This window comes from Furipterus horrens, unplaced genomic scaffold, assembly GCF_987537825.1.
Source record: "Furipterus horrens unplaced genomic scaffold, mFurHor1.1.pri manual_scaffold_17, whole genome shotgun sequence".
Lineage (NCBI taxonomy): Eukaryota > Metazoa > Chordata > Mammalia > Chiroptera > Furipteridae > Furipterus > Furipterus horrens.
The window spans coordinates 94917981-94934000 of record NW_028327187.1 but is presented as its reverse complement, the minus strand read 5'-3'; the positions used below and the strand labels follow the sequence as shown (position 1 = coordinate 94934000).

Below are 16020 nucleotides of genomic sequence, written 5' to 3'. Positions count from 1 at the left end.
CTATGTGTCAAAGTAGATATCACTATTATATTGCTAAAATTGATACATATAGTGTAATCTTTAAAAAGTTATGTTAAAATATACACATATTACTTAACACTATATTTTCCATAAATTGAAATGGAATGTGATGTTCAGGATATAGTTTACAAATAACTTAAATTTATCATAATACTTTATAGCACTACTTTTGCAGAACAATGTAAACTGTGGTCTAAGGGAAAACAAATACAGTATATTGCAGATGCCAACTTATATTATGTAATGAAGAATATAGACTCTGCTTTCATATTTCCAACTATGTCTTTTACTCTATTCTTTTATACATTTATCAAATGTTAAGTATGAAATAATTAACTTAAATGTTATGAAATAACTCAAAATAAATTTATAGATTATTACAAATAATATTATATATTGTGGAACAAATTAGGAGAACACATTAATGTAATGATAGCAAGTGGAAAGAATATATGCACATAAAACTTTACTTATGGTTTTGGTACATATTGCTCATGTTTACATAAGTAAGGATTTTAAAATATTGATTATTACACATAACTGCTTCAATGAATAAGCATAGGTTGATTACCAAGGCAAAGAATGATATAAAAAATTTGCTTCACTCCAATGATACATTATGAAGAATTTCAAAAAGATACAAAAATTGAAAGAATAATACAGTGTACAAACTTATACATTCTACTTTGGTTCTTGTATTAATGGTTTGCCACATTTCTCTTTCTTTGTTACATTTTTTTTCTTTACTCTTATTTGGGTTTTTTTTAATTGTTATTTTTCAATTATGGTTTACTTTCAATATGTATCGGTTTCAGGTGTACATCATAGTGGTTAGATAGTCATATACTTTACATAGTGATCCCCCCAGTATATTCAGTAACCACCTGTCACCGTACATTGTTATTGCAATATTATTGATTATATTCCCTATGCTGTACTTTATTTACACCTTTTTTTTGTAACTACCTATTTGTACTTCTTAATACCTTCACTTTTCAATTTTAAGGTAAGTTGTATCATGCTATTTCAACAACAAATACTTCAGTTTATAACACACACACACACACACACACACACACACACAATATTGAATTACACTAAACCAGTAGGTTTACTGCAGTTAAATTCTTCCCCATCATTCTTTCCCTGAGAATATGGGGAATGCATTTTTCGGTAAACTTTAGGTGGAAATAAAGAAATTTTATTGAATTACTACTTTGTTGTATGTACCACTTCAATCTTCAACACATATCATTATAGAAAAGGAATTTGAAGGGAGAAAGGCTAAAATAACTTAAGCTACATGCTTAGCAAGTCATAGTACTAGAATTAAAATAAGATTTAATGAAGTAGTATATTGTTTTCCCAATGAAATAATTATGTACTTCATATATATGTATATCTTTTGTACATATAGAAACTTTTTTACATATTTGCTAAATTTAAAGAATATATGAAATGCAACTTTTTCCCTAAGGTTGATACTGAAATTAATGTACATTCCTTAAATGTGCATTAACTAATAACCTCAAAATATTTGAGGTATCAGAGAACCAGTCTGAGATAAAAATATTTGCTGTAGATAAACCATGCATACATAATAAGGATGTCATGCAGTTCTAAATATTAAGTCTGTATTTGTATTTCATTGTCATCAGAGTTTATTGAGAAACAACTGGTATATTTAACAAGGATTGAATGGCACTGCTAAATAGCAATTTCACTTTTTCAAAAGTTATCTGGCAAAATTAATTAGTGAAAACATAATTGTTTTATTTTTTAGATACATTCCACTCTTTCTATTATTCTCAATGTGTTGATATTAAATATTTTATTGTTCACCATATAGCATTTTCATTACATGGGATACTCAAATCCTCAATATATTGTGATGAAGTTGCTGGCTTACAATCTCTAAGGAAATAACAAACTAATACTCCTCAGAATCAAGTTATTTGATCAAGTCACATCTTGAGTGTATATGTGATAGGGCAAGGAGGAAAACTTCATGTTACACTAAAGAAGGATGACTTACATCTATGCCTAGAATCAGTTCATTTCTTTTGACCTCACCAAGGCTACAGGTTAGGTTCCCAGCATTTGCCTTGTAGCTTAGAATAATGGACAATAATGTATAGGTTCTTAAGTAAAATGCATATCTCTATTATGAGAGACTGAAAATCAGATTTAAAACTTAATTTCGATTTCCCTCTATAGAGTGACTAACTCCATGTGGTCATAGTCTGGGGAAAGAACATGGCCTGAGCATGACTGAACACTGTTTATGCCAGCTGTTTTACTGATATTCATCAAGCAGGCTTACTGAGATTGGATACGTATATAAGGCAACATGTTAATCACACAAACATCAGCAGAGCGTATACGTTGTACAAAAGATGCTGACTCAAACAAAAGTACTGATTGTTTTGCTTCCTTCCCTCTTTGTAAATTTACACAGCTGACCATACTTCCTTACTTCACTGAAAGGGTACCTGTTCGCTTTCGTCCTTCTGTTCTTGGCAGATCTGGTCACCAAGCTTCTATTATCTTCCACTGTGCTCAGGTATGATAGAGTTTCCTTAGACCAAGTCAAGTTATTTAAATTTTAAAGTAAAAAAATAAGTAAATTTTATTCATCCAGTTGGCATCTTTTGCAAGCAGAACAAACTTATTGTAAACTATAAATTTAACACACTTTTGGAAATACAGTATGCATTGTGCATGTGTGGGCATCAAGAAAGACATTTTTATATCCTTAGGTCCCTTAAGTGAAGGAGAATAAACACCCAAATTTTAAAACATATGTATTTTAATGTAAATACCAATTGCTGGCATTTATGTTAATTTTCTGACTTGAGTTTCACTACTCAAATTTTCATGAACTTAAATACAAATCGTAGAAAATGTGATCTCGCACATATGTTATTTTTTCACTCTATTTTTTCTTGCAGCATTCCTGAATAATAATAATTTTTACAAATAACAATGGTTAATTATTTTTTCAGCATCTCTGAACTTGCTGCATACCATTCTTAGAATTACCTCAGTTCCTTCTCATCCCAGTCCTAAGGTGAAAGGATTATCAAGCCCATTTTACAGATCAGGAAACTGAGACACAGAAATGAAGATCATGTCACTAGTAAGAGGTTGAACACAGACCAGAATCCAGAAAGTCTGGCTTCAACCCATTTTCATGACTATTTTTACAGCTACCTACAGAGTGCCAATTGATTATAACTCTCTTACTGCCAGTGGAAATTTTACAGAACTTTTTATATTTATTTTTATTTTGACATTCTTCAAGTGTTGATGGGGAGGAAAGTAAGTGGAGATAGGAACTTTAAATACTAAAGGCACCAAGGAGCCTGCCATCTGAGACAGTGGAATCATATATAATACAGGGGTCCCAATGTCAGTGCAAGACTTGTGGGTTGCTGAGATGTCCTCTTTTCTAATGGGTAATTAGAACACAGTGTGTGATTTACCTTTAGAAAAAAATTTGAGCCCTGGCTGATGTGACTCAGTGAATTGAGTGCTGGACTGCAAACTGAAGGGTCGCCGGTTCGATTTCATGTCAGGGCACGTGCCTGGACTGCAGGCCTAGTACCCAGTTGGGGGCGCATGAGAGACAACCACACATTTATGTTTCTCTCCCTTTCTTTCTCCCTCTCTTCCCCTAGCTCTAAAAATAAAAATAAAAGCTTTTAAGATTTTCGAGGCTATTATATTTCCTACATGATTACTGTCTTATACATGACCCGAAACATTATGGAAGTATGCATGCCTCAAAAATATTAAAGAACTGGCTGCTGTGGCTCAGTGGATTGAGCATCGGCCTGCGAGCCAAGTGTCCCTGGTTCGATTCCCAGTCAGGGCACATGACTAGGTTGCACGTCAGGTCCCCAGTTGGGGGTGTGAGTGAGAGGCAATCACACAGTGATGTTTCTCTCCCTCTCTTTCTCCTTTCCCTTCTCTCTAAAAAATAAACAAAGAAATAATTTTTTTAAATATTAAAGAAAACAAATAGTAATCCTTTTCATATGGTACAGATTATATTCTTCTAAAAAATAATTTTAACAAGGCACACCTTTAAATCATTGCTTCATAGGAGGATTAGCCTCTTTATCTTACTTAATTACTGGGGACAATTTAGTTGCTCACATTTCTGATGGAAATTATATCTACTCAAGGATTAAGTGGCACATTAGCAGGGCAATTACCAGTTCTCTATCTTAATAGCTTTGGAAAGTCCTAGCCTAGATGTTGAACGTGAAATTCTTGATCCCACACAAATAACTCAAACAAGTAAGTAATCAACTTAAACCATTTATAAATCAGTTTTACATTGGTGCTTGATTTCAGTCACTCGAAGCATTTCCTTCCAAGTTGTAGCAAGTCTCCAAGGACTCATCTGTGGTTAGACTCCAAGTCAATCATTTATTCATCCTTTCAGCTACAGGGTCTCGACCCCTTCAACCTTTTTAATATATACAGTAACCCTAACCCTTTTGATGCCTTTGCCTTTCCTTCCTTCCTTCCTTCCTTCCTTCCTTCCTTCCTTCCTTCCTTCCTTCCTTCCTTCCTTCCTTTCTTCCTTTTTCTTTTTTTTTTTTTTGCCTTTATTTTTCCATCTCTGAATCACTTGGATCTTCCTCTTTTATTTAATTCATCCAGTCACCATCCTTTGCAAGCAACTCGTTCATCCTAAAGTATTCATTGAAGGAGCTTTTGAAAAATACAGTATACATGATGTTTATGTAGGCATCTGAAGAAATAAAATTTTAGGATTTACATTTCTAAATCTAAGAGTTTTCAATATCTTTAACCAGTAGGGAAAGACTCATAGATTTCTGTCCTTGTCTTGATTTTCACTGATAAATATATTTGAACTGACATAACCTAAATTCGGTAATGGCAATTGTGGCAGGACAAGTTTTACCTATTTCTGATTGTTACTCTTTGCTGAACTTAAGGAAATGGCTATAGTTTTTTTTTTAATTTCATGGGTTTCTGATTTGGATCCATTCACAGAGCACTGCATTGTAAAAATCCAACTAAATTTAGGCTAAAGTTGTTTTTGCAGATTTTGAATCCTAAGATTAATTTGGTTAGGATATCACAACTACATGTCATGGACTCCTATTATGCTACCAGATTCTGTAAATGAGATTGTGTTAACTGCATATCAGAATAGTAAACAGCAAATATGGCAGTCAGGTCTTCCAAGATTTTTTCTTGTTTTTCAACTGTGTCATTTTTATTTTCAAATAGTTGCCATTATTTATTTCATGTGCACTTTATTATGTGACGCAGCATCTAGAGGTTAGAATATCAAAAGTGAAGGTAAGAAGACAAAGTCAGAGTGGTTTTATTAACCCACATGAGTCTGTGATCTCACGATCCGTGTCTAAGGAAAACTGTTGATTCTTAGCCAGCTCTAATGCCCTTGAGCTCTGCTCAGCATGCAAGCCAGTTTTACTATATTTTACCTCCACTTGTTTAATCTTTCAGAAACAGTGGAATTAGATCTTTACAGGGTTTTTTTTTTTTTTTTAACTTTGTCTCCTTTCAAGGAAGTTTGAGATAAAGATGGGCTAAAAATTGTTAATTTTAGAAAGTCACAGAGGCAGAAGAAGTGAGCTGTAGAAGAAATGGGCTCAGGAAACAAGTTACAGATGCAAAACAAGGGCCCTTGGAGCTTAGGAGAAAGAGAGAGGCAAGGAAAAAGTGCCTGGGGGAGGGAGTAGGGGTAGGCACTGGTGTGCTCCATAGACAGAGCGGCCACTTACTTTTTAATGCACATTTTTGAGATGCTTTATAATTTCCCTTTCTGAACCCAAGAGGATAATTTAAGCAATGCCAGGGCAAGTGTTGTTTGCTAGTGTCCCGTAATGGTGGGATGTATGTGGTTTAACCTAGAAGTACTAGTATTTCAGGACATTTGGCAAAAACACGAAAGCATGACCTTCTGGTTTTTGTACTTTGGCTCATTCCCAATGGTTCAAAGTAACCTTATTTCTGTCGTTTAGGATTAATTTAATTAAGTAGCCAAAATGTAAGCAATTTACATAAAACAGTTCTTAATTTAATTGAACTCGGTCAGCCAATTACATGTAATTCAATGAGGAGATCATAAGTGAAAATATAGTGAATTTACATTATGCAAGCAGAATCTCTAACTAAAAGTAATGCAGTTATTTGAAGATAATATGGGGATAAACTTACCTTTATTTCTCCCTACTCAGAGACAGCACTGTATGTATTTCCTGTCACCACCCATTCTGCTTTGAAACAACCTTAAAGCAAGTTTCCCTCTTCTTACTGGATTTTAGGCTTGGGAACGTCTATGTAGTTTGAGAAATTATAAACTAGGCTGTTGTGTTTGTTGGTTTTTATTTAATGACCTCTTCATTTATTTACATTAGTAATACTTTCAGTGCCGAACTGAGTCGCAATCTATTGTGCTCTTGGGGGACTTTTATTCTAAATGAATACAAAGGGACCATTTCAAACAGAGCTTTTCAGGCTTATGAAACATGGATATGAACAATGGCCATATTCAATCTCCTTCACTTAGTTTTCAAGCCGTGATTTCCGCTCAAGGGATAACAGAATATACAGTGTCCTAGATGGTGGGGATAAATAATATTGCATAGAGTTGTGCATATTGCCTTTCAATGAGGGATCAATCTGTGCCTTGCCTTCTTTGCCTTCATGTGATAGTGATAACTATGAAGTTCACTTAAAAATTCACCCTAGGAGTTTGGAAACTTCATGCAGTGTACAGTACCCAGTTTGTTAGACAAGTTGACATAAAAAAAAAAAAAAACCTTTCAACAGAAATACGAGGTTTTTATTAAGATATCTCTTTAATGCTGCTATAAATAACCTTATATGTGTTGAAATATGTTGACTATTTGAATATTGGTCTTGTGCCCTCCTTTTTATCAGCATAAAAATACATTGATTGACTTTTCAGTAAATCAAAACAAACTTTGAAAAGGAAGAAAAGATAAAACAGGGCATGCTAAATATTAGCAACCAAACTTTTTAATCTAAAAATTGTATATGTATTACATTTATTAAGTGTTGAGAATAAAATGGCTGTGGTTGTGACATATATGTTATGAATATTTACCTTTAAACAGTTTAATGAATGGCAGTTCCACCTTTCTGGAGTAGGACTGTTTCCCCAGCCTCTTGAAGTAAGAAGAACAACCGCATTCCTTGATCATCTAGCATCTGTTGTTATACCTTTCGAGAATCCCACCAAGGAAAATGTTTTAATCGATGTCATACTAGCAAGTAAGTTGTTCTCCTTATACTTTACCTATATTATTTTTACCTTGTTAATCAAACTTATTTTCTCATAGAATCAATGCGTTATAGAGGCAGTGTACATGTTAGAGATCCATTGGTTCAATAGCATCATTTTATGAAAGCGAAAACATAAGGTGTGAAAGAAGAGGTATCTTTACTGTGTAATAAGTCAAGTTCTTCTAATTTCATCTGTAAAGCCAAAAATGTAAATTAGTAGATTTGTAAGATTCTAATGATTATTACTGAAATATGCCAATGCTTATTCTTAAAAGTTTATAGAAATTCTTGTGCTCTGATATTGTTTCTGTTCCCCGTTTTCTTTATAAATAGCATATTTGGGTTGGGATTAAATCTTGGCTATAATCAAACTTGTTTTTTTTTCCTATCATGTTGAAGATGCATGTTTTTAAATTCAATCACTTGGAATTTTTGGTCACTTTTTATTAAATGGTAAATGATGTGGTTATGAAATAGAAATCAGCTCATTATGAGTTTTGTCAAACACATTTTAAATCTAGTATTAAACATTATTAATTTTATCTTTTCATCTATTATTTCTATTTGTGCTAAAGCTAGTACTGCTATGTTCCATTTTATATAGTTCAAATGTTGGGATAAAAGAAACACATAAGTTAAGGTTTTTGATATATGTAAGCAACTTACTCTCCAGAATGGTTATACTATTGCAATTCATGGTGCCATCAGTACTATGTTACAGATATTACCTGTTTTCCTGAGCTGGATAAGCCCTGACTGGTAGCATTTTCCTTAATCTCCATCAGTCCATTTGGAGAAAAACAGTATTTTATCATCATTGCAAATTTATTATTTTTTGTTTAATGCTGAAGCTGAACACTATCCTTTCCCTATTGGATTTTTCATCTTTCCTGATCATCTCTTCATGCTCTTGGCATGAAATAAGAAAAATTAAGTATGGAAAATTCCCTTATGAATACTTTAGCTATGGTGAGGAAAGACATGCCAGTATTTACTAAAAGCTGATTGCTGGTTCAAGGAAGTCAGCATTTTAATACGGAAAAGACTTAAGCATGTGAATCAGCAGAAGGAAGAAGCCAGAACTGAGCAGCAGTGGAAGCTATAAAGGAGATAGGGTTTAACTGATAGGCTAAGGCTCTGGGAGGACAGGGATCAGAGTTGGGGTAGAAGGAAGAGCCATGGACAGGAGAGGCAGGATAAAACAAGTGTGACTGTAGACAAATTGTTAGGGGATAGAGGGGCTTGGAAATTAAGAGCAGTTTTATTTTGCTGAGAAAAGGAGATTAGTAGATTTGAAGGGTGGGCGGTACAGTGGTTTGAAACAACTGTTAGAGGGAAAGGAAGACACAGCTGAGAAAATTCAAATATAACTTTATTGTATTTGGCTGGGATTGCAAACCACAGATTTGTATAAGCACCCCCCAAAAAAAGTGTTTGTGAAGTTTCTGCTAGTTACAGGTCTCAGAATTGCTGGTGTGAGAGTACATGAGGCTGATAGATGGACCATACCAGGGAATGAAATTTTCAGGGTAGATGCAGCCAAATCATAACTATGACAGTGTTATAAAAACATATTGGACCAAGATTTTAAACATTAAGAATAAATTGTGTAATGATTTGTGACTTAATTTTCTTTAGTTGGTCCACACTTCTTCCTGCTGTTAACAGGAAAAACAGTAAACTTGACAATTAAGAGTTACTATTCTTTTGCAGTTTAAAACCATCTCTTAAGTAAACTCTCTTTCTTGGGTAAATGCTCAGACTCCCATGTTCCTCCTTCAACCTGAGGAGGCTGGGGACAAAGAAAGACACTGACCTAATGTTTCTCTCTTCTACTTTCTCCCTTTCCTGTGTAAAAAGATTAATCCTTCCCTTTTCTTGGTGATGAAGTCTCTTTCTGTGTCATAACCTCCTTTTTCCTTTTGTGGACTCTTTTTTTTCTAGCCACCAGATTCATGTCTTCTTGTACTCATGTTCCTTGGTGACTAGTCCTCATCATTTGGCCTGAATTGTTGTAGAGCCACAGGGAAACAAGACTGACAAGAATAATAAAAAATATTTAACGTATATGCCAAATATACTCATACTTCTAATTTAAATATTTGTAAATGTCTTAAAATTACTTCTTGATAGGGGCAACCCCTTGTCATCTTTCAAAAGAAGATGTAAATGTTCCTGCAGATGCTACAGAATGCACAGAATTCCCTTAGGGACGTTAATGGCAAAACTCATAATATAGCACCAAGAGGGTGGTTGCTGAGTATGAGAGATCTCACAATATTTCAGATGCTGCATTCCTCACTTCTCTTTAGATAGATAGACCAATAGATAGATAGATAGATACATAGATAGACAGATCAGAAGGCAACATTTTTAGAGTTGCAAACTTATGATCAAACTTTAATTATTGCCCTATTTTCTAACATAGTTTCTTCTGTTGATATCTTGCCTATGCCATTTTAATCACTTCTCTCAGAAATATTACCCTGCCCTTTGATTTTCAAAGAATATTTAATTAAATTCTATTCAATTCTTTAATTCTATTGTGTGTTGTCTTCACATCAAGTTCTTTCAGTATGCAAAGCAAGGTGTTGAAAAGATTATATTTCAGGGGTCTATTCTTATATTTTATCTATGCCAGCTTCCAAAGGTGAATGACTTAGGTTGTCCAGAGAGATGGTCTTACACCTGGAGACTGGCAGAGATGTCCCAAAGCAGACAATGAATGAGTCCCAAGAGGATCAGATTGCCTCTGAAAAGCTTTCCAATAGCCTAAGAAACTAGGATTAATTTTGTATCCAACATGTACTACACTTGAGCTTTGAAAGCACAACTGTACCCAATCTTTTTATAAAATCTTGGAGGCTTTCCAGATATGGACACTGAGGCTTAGAAATTTCCCAAAGCTATACAGGGTCGGGCATAAGAATGTTTACAGTTGTGAGTAAGTGAAAAACAGAGTTTATTCCTCTATTATTATTTATTAATTATTATATTATGTCCCATACAAACAACTGTAAACCTACTTTTGCTCCACACTTTATATTGAATAAGTGATGGAACGGGGCCTTGAACTCACGTCTGTCTTCTCCAGGACCATCTAACTGCCATTCTAATTTGTCCACCTGATCCACACATACTTAAAATTTCCCTTCTGGCCCTCCTTGTTCAGCCTTCACATGTACCCTTGCTCACTGAATGGTGTCCTTGAACTTATTTCCACAATCCTCTCATCAGTAATTATGCCCTCCACTCCTGCTCTCAGCTCTCATGTTTCCACCTGCTTAGCCAGAAATAAAGGTGAAAAAAGGGAAGGTAGTCGTGAATGGGAAACAAAGATCTGAGTTAAAACATTAGAAATTAGGGCCTGCTGTGCGCATTAAGATTTTAAGACACATCTTCATTAATTATATGTATGTGTGTACTCTTGCTCGTATAACCATATTCTAAATTTGCTAATTTGTGTGCTTGTCAATGGCAGTGGTTATATTAACTCATGGCTTTATCCCTACCTCAGTGAGTACTTCAATGTTGGCATATGTGTTGTTAAAGCAGGACTTGAAGAGTCAGTCACTGACTATTTAATGAGCATCTATTTTGTGCTGAAAACTGTCATATGCACATCTCAAAACTACCTTATATTTGTAATATACATACATATGCACATTGTATTTTGATTTTTGTGTAGTATTCTACATGTGAAATATGATTATGGATTATAAACCTAAAGGTTGCATAAATGAATGAAGTAATAAGTGATGCATGCAAAGTAGCTATTTTGATTACTTTCTACTAAAGTAGCTATAGTCTTGAGATTTTTCCATCTTTTTACTTAACCCAAATTTAAATATGATATTAGTGATTTGATTCAAATGTTTAAATACAAGTGGGTTCTTTTCCAGACATCAGTAATTTCTTAAAAATTTATTGGGGTGACATTTGTTAATAAGATTATAGAGGTTTCAAGTACACAATCCTACTAATACATCATCTGTATATTGCATAGTGTAGTTTTATTGAAGAGCAAAACAAAATAACAGTAAAAATAAAGATGTTTATACTAATCAACACAATATATTAGTTTTACAAATATCAACTTTCATTTTGTAGGTTGATAAATATAAACAAATTACTCTACTAAGTTGTTGTTTACTCAGTTAATTATGACTGTGGTGTTTCCTGGCAGTATAATAATAAAGCACAAAATATAGCATAGTTATAAGTTAATCACACTTGCAGGACATGGAGAGGCACCACTTAATGCATTTGATTTTATATGTTAGAACTAGTTTATGAAAGTCTTGTTCCTGGAAGCCCTCTGAATCTTGAGTCAAGTATCTCCAGAGTTTAGTAAATATCCATGTTAAATATGCAGTGATCATTGTATATTGCCAATGAGGGTGTACAAAACTATATACATAAGAAGAGAGATAAATAGGTATAAAAAAAGTCCCACACTCTCAAAATCTCTCCCAAATTCACACAACCAGCTATTTCAATATTAGAATTAATAAATAAACAGTACTTGAAGATTTTGAGGTTGGTAGGTATAGGTAAATTGGAGCATCAAATATATAACAGTCTTTTTACTCCTTAGTTCCTTTTTTATCCAAACCAGGATCCAATCAAGGATTATGCACTGCATTTGGTTATCAGATCTCTTAAGTCTTATTTAATCTAAAGGTCACCTCCAACCTTGTTCTGCCTTTTATGATATTGGCATTTTCAAGAGTCCAGGCCATCATTGCCCTGGCTGGTGAGGCTCAGTGTATGACTGCTGGCCTGCGAACTGTAAGGTTTGATTCCCAGTCAGGGCACATGTCTGGGTTATGGGCCGGGTCCCCACGTCAGGGCGTGTGAGAGGCAACTGATAGACATATTTCTCGCACATCGATGTGATGTTTCTCTCCTTCTCTTTCTCCGTCCCTTCCCCTTTCTCTAAAGATAAACAAAATCTTTAAAAAATTATTATTCTTTTGGATACTCTCAAATTTGGCCAGTGGGATCTTTTACAACTCAATCCTTAAGTCCTTTGGATTGTCTCCATTAGTTTTTGAACATTTTATTACTTAGTGGCACAATAAGGTGTCCCACTTATCTTGTCTTTAACTTGCTGTAAAACTCAAATTAGGCATTTTCCAAGACTCACTTTATAGAAACAAGGTATTTAGTATCCACATTATGGACACTGGATGTGTTCATTCTGCTGAGATGTCTCTTGTAGTGGACAGAGCAAAGAAATATAATTATTAAAAATTATTCTATACTGATGCCTCCCATTCATATCCTATACCACAGGGTTTTTTTCTCAACTTACCTGGCTCTCTCTTCTCCCACATGAAAAAGCTGGTTCCTAAAACATCAATTCAGTAGTCATTTGCTCTAAAAAAGAAAGAAAAAAGGAAAAGAAAAAAAAAGAAGAAAGGAAGGAACCAAAAACTACTAAATAGTTAAAGCTATCTTTGCGGTTACTTTTTACTCCTAGGATGTATTTTGCTACCTTAGAATAGTCTGGAAACTATGGCCAAAATATTCTTTAATTAATTATTTATTCTATGTAGTTTAGTTGTCAATGTATACAAAGATGAATTCCTTGTGTTTGAATTTAAAGTCACTTTTAAGGCTTGCTTTTTCAAACTTTTAAAATTTATTTTAACTTTTGAATTTGTGAGCAATTCACAACTCAAAGCTATGTAAGAAGTTCTATTTAAACAAACCCTATCCTTATACCTGTACTGCCCACCACATTCTTAACCAACTGTATGCATGACCATCTTCATTTGATTCTGATTTATCCATAGTGTTTGTCTTTGCAAAAATGAGTATATATGAATAAATGCATACACACACAGTTCTGTTTCATCTTCTATTTCATGCAAAAGTAGAATACTGTGTAATTTCTTTTGTACCTTGGTAACTTCACATAACCATATATCTGGAATCTCAGTAAAATAGTTAATGGACACTGTTGTCACTGGTTTTTATGATTTTTAGTACCTTGATTTTTTGCTGCACTATTGTTTATATACAACTAATCTCCAGTACATGGACCTTTTCATTATTTCTAATAATTTTCTATATAAATAATGCCTCAGTGTATATTGTTTCATATTTGAGCTATATATTTAAGATATATTTCCACAAGTGGTACTGGTGGGCCAAATGGTAAATATATATACTATTTTACTATCTATTATAAAATCCCCTTTATAAGGGTTGAACATTATACACTCCTATTTCTTTCCAAGGACAGTGTTGGCTGATATCTAGTTTAATATACTTAAAGTTATAAATGTCTGTGTTGACAGAGATTTTTATCTTTTATGCATGGTAGCATAGCATTAAAAGCATTTACTTGTTATTTAGCCAGTAAGTATGTTTTGGATAATTGACTGATTTTTGTATTTATTGCTTTAAATTATTGTTAATGTTGCATAAGTGTATATTTATGCATATTACATACATTTAGTTTGTTGTCTCAAACAGGGTCTCAGTAATATCTGTTATTTGAGTAAATTAAAATCCCAAGGATTTATGAGTTGATTTTATAATGGTCTTAAATATTATGGAGAAAACCATATACAATGTTGGATATAGTCTTCTCTTTAAGAGTGCCATTGAAATCTCATCTTAAAATGTATTTTGAAAAATAATCATCTGAGAAATTTCCCATTAGAGGAGAGTTTTTATTCTATTTCAACCTTCACTGATTTTTTTCTCTTAAATGTGACATTGAAGTGCAATATCTCTTTATATTTTTAATAGATCGGGAAATGCCCAAGAATATCACCCTTGGTATTAAGAGCGATAGCTTCCTCGTTAAGACTTATGCCTTCAAGCTTGGTTTGGATCACACACAAGGTACCAGATTTCTACCTACTATTCTGTCATTCTATATGCTATCCCATTTTAGGGTAAATGAAATATGTCATCTTTATAAATATTTGATAAAAATTAAATATACAAATTAAAATTTTTGACACAAGTTTAGTAAGGTGATAGAAAAAGCATGGATAATGTATATTTATTATATATAGCTGTTTTTCATTTCATATCACACAAATACGATTTCCAAAACAGTTGAATGTCGTGTTACATAATACGTAAGTGTGTGAGCCAAAGACGATTTTAGAAGATTAAAAATAACTAGTGTACTAAAGTTATGTATACTTATGAAAAATAATTGCATCTTTGCAAAACTAATGATTCCCTGAAAAATTGTTACAGGGTGTACATCTATTTTTACTTATGTTACTTATCCATCCCACTTAAATATTGATGAGTAGGAAAAAAGTCAAAGGCATAATAAACAATTAAGTTGCTTAAAAATTGGAAGCCCGAAAAATATGAAGTTGCTTAAAATAACATTTTAAAGTAATGTTTTTTAAATTATAAAAAAATATAGTAGTTATACATATATGATAAAATACAAAATTATCAACATAATTCATACAAAAATACTAACTGAAATCAGTAACCACTACTAATATCTCAATACAAATGGGTTCATGCTTTTCTTTAATATTTACTATAGTCATTTCTCTCAGCATTCTAAATCTCATTAATTCACAACCCCATGATGTCGGTGTTATTGTTCTTACTGAATCAAGGAGATTGCAATTCAGAAGCATTAAGTTACACAAAATGAAAATAGTTGCTTAATATGACTTCAAGGTCTTTGTTTTGCACTTCTGTGAAATACATTAAAAGGAGTACATAATAACAGTTCACTAAAGAACTACAGATGGCCACAGAATGATTGAAACCATGTTCAAGATCACTATAAGTTTTTAAAATATTGATTTAAATGATAGCCACCTAAGTGGTTTTTTACCCTCATTTATTATATATCATACTGTAGCACTAGAGAACAAGGCGCTGCTTTACAAATCTACATATGTATAAAATGAGACCTAAGACCTTAGAAAGGGCAGCCAAGATACAGGGCTTGGGCATTGCACTTTGGGTCTGAGAATCTGTGTTCTGGTTTTGACTGTAGTGTGAAAGACTGTGTTAGCTTGAGATACTTTCTGTACTTTCTAGACTCCATTTTGGACATTATAAAGAATGAAATTGAATTTTACCTAATATGATATTTTTTTGATGAACAAATGCAATTGTGTATGTGAATAAATTTCTAAACTCTAATAGTACATGCAAGTATGGATTATTAGTATTCTTTGTACAGGTGAAAACAGCTAAACACAAAGATAGATTCCTGATTTTTTGTTGTGGTTGTTTTATAAGGAACAAGACCTAGCATTCTGCCAGTACATGCTAGGAAATATATTTCTGAAAAATGAATAAAGAAATGTTATTTTGCTTCTGAATTCCATTTGTCATCTAGGTGAAACAATTACTAGACAAATAATTTTTATGTTCATCAATTACTGATTGATTAAATAATCCTGTTACCTTGGTGAATACGAGTTTTCTTGAGATTGATTTCTTACAGAACAGTAGATAAATAGTACTGTATTTATATTTATATCTATATTTTAAAGTATCCAACTTTGTAGATACATCTATATTTTAAAAATAAACCAACCTTGTTATTCTTTTTCATATCCCTAATCCTTAATATATATTCTGTTTTATTCAACATTTTCAGCCGCCTTCACAGATTTTGGCACACCTTTGTATCACCTATGTGATAATTTACTTAATAGCATTTTAATGGAA

The 16020-nt window shown here is 33.1% G+C and overlaps 1 protein-coding gene across 1 annotated transcript in view; it reads left to right on the top strand.

The window, feature by feature from the left end:
- CFAP47 (cilia and flagella associated protein 47) overlaps positions 1–16020 on the top strand; it is a 360991-nt gene that overhangs the window by 288875 nt on the left and 56096 nt on the right. Inside the window, exons 55-57 of the mRNA XM_090264123.1 lie at positions 2480–2584; positions 7170–7326; positions 14104–14199. Of these exons, the coding sequence (XP_090120249.1) occupies positions 2480–2584; positions 7170–7326; positions 14104–14199 (358 nt within the window). The remainder of the gene's footprint in view (positions 1–2479; positions 2585–7169; positions 7327–14103; positions 14200–16020) is intronic.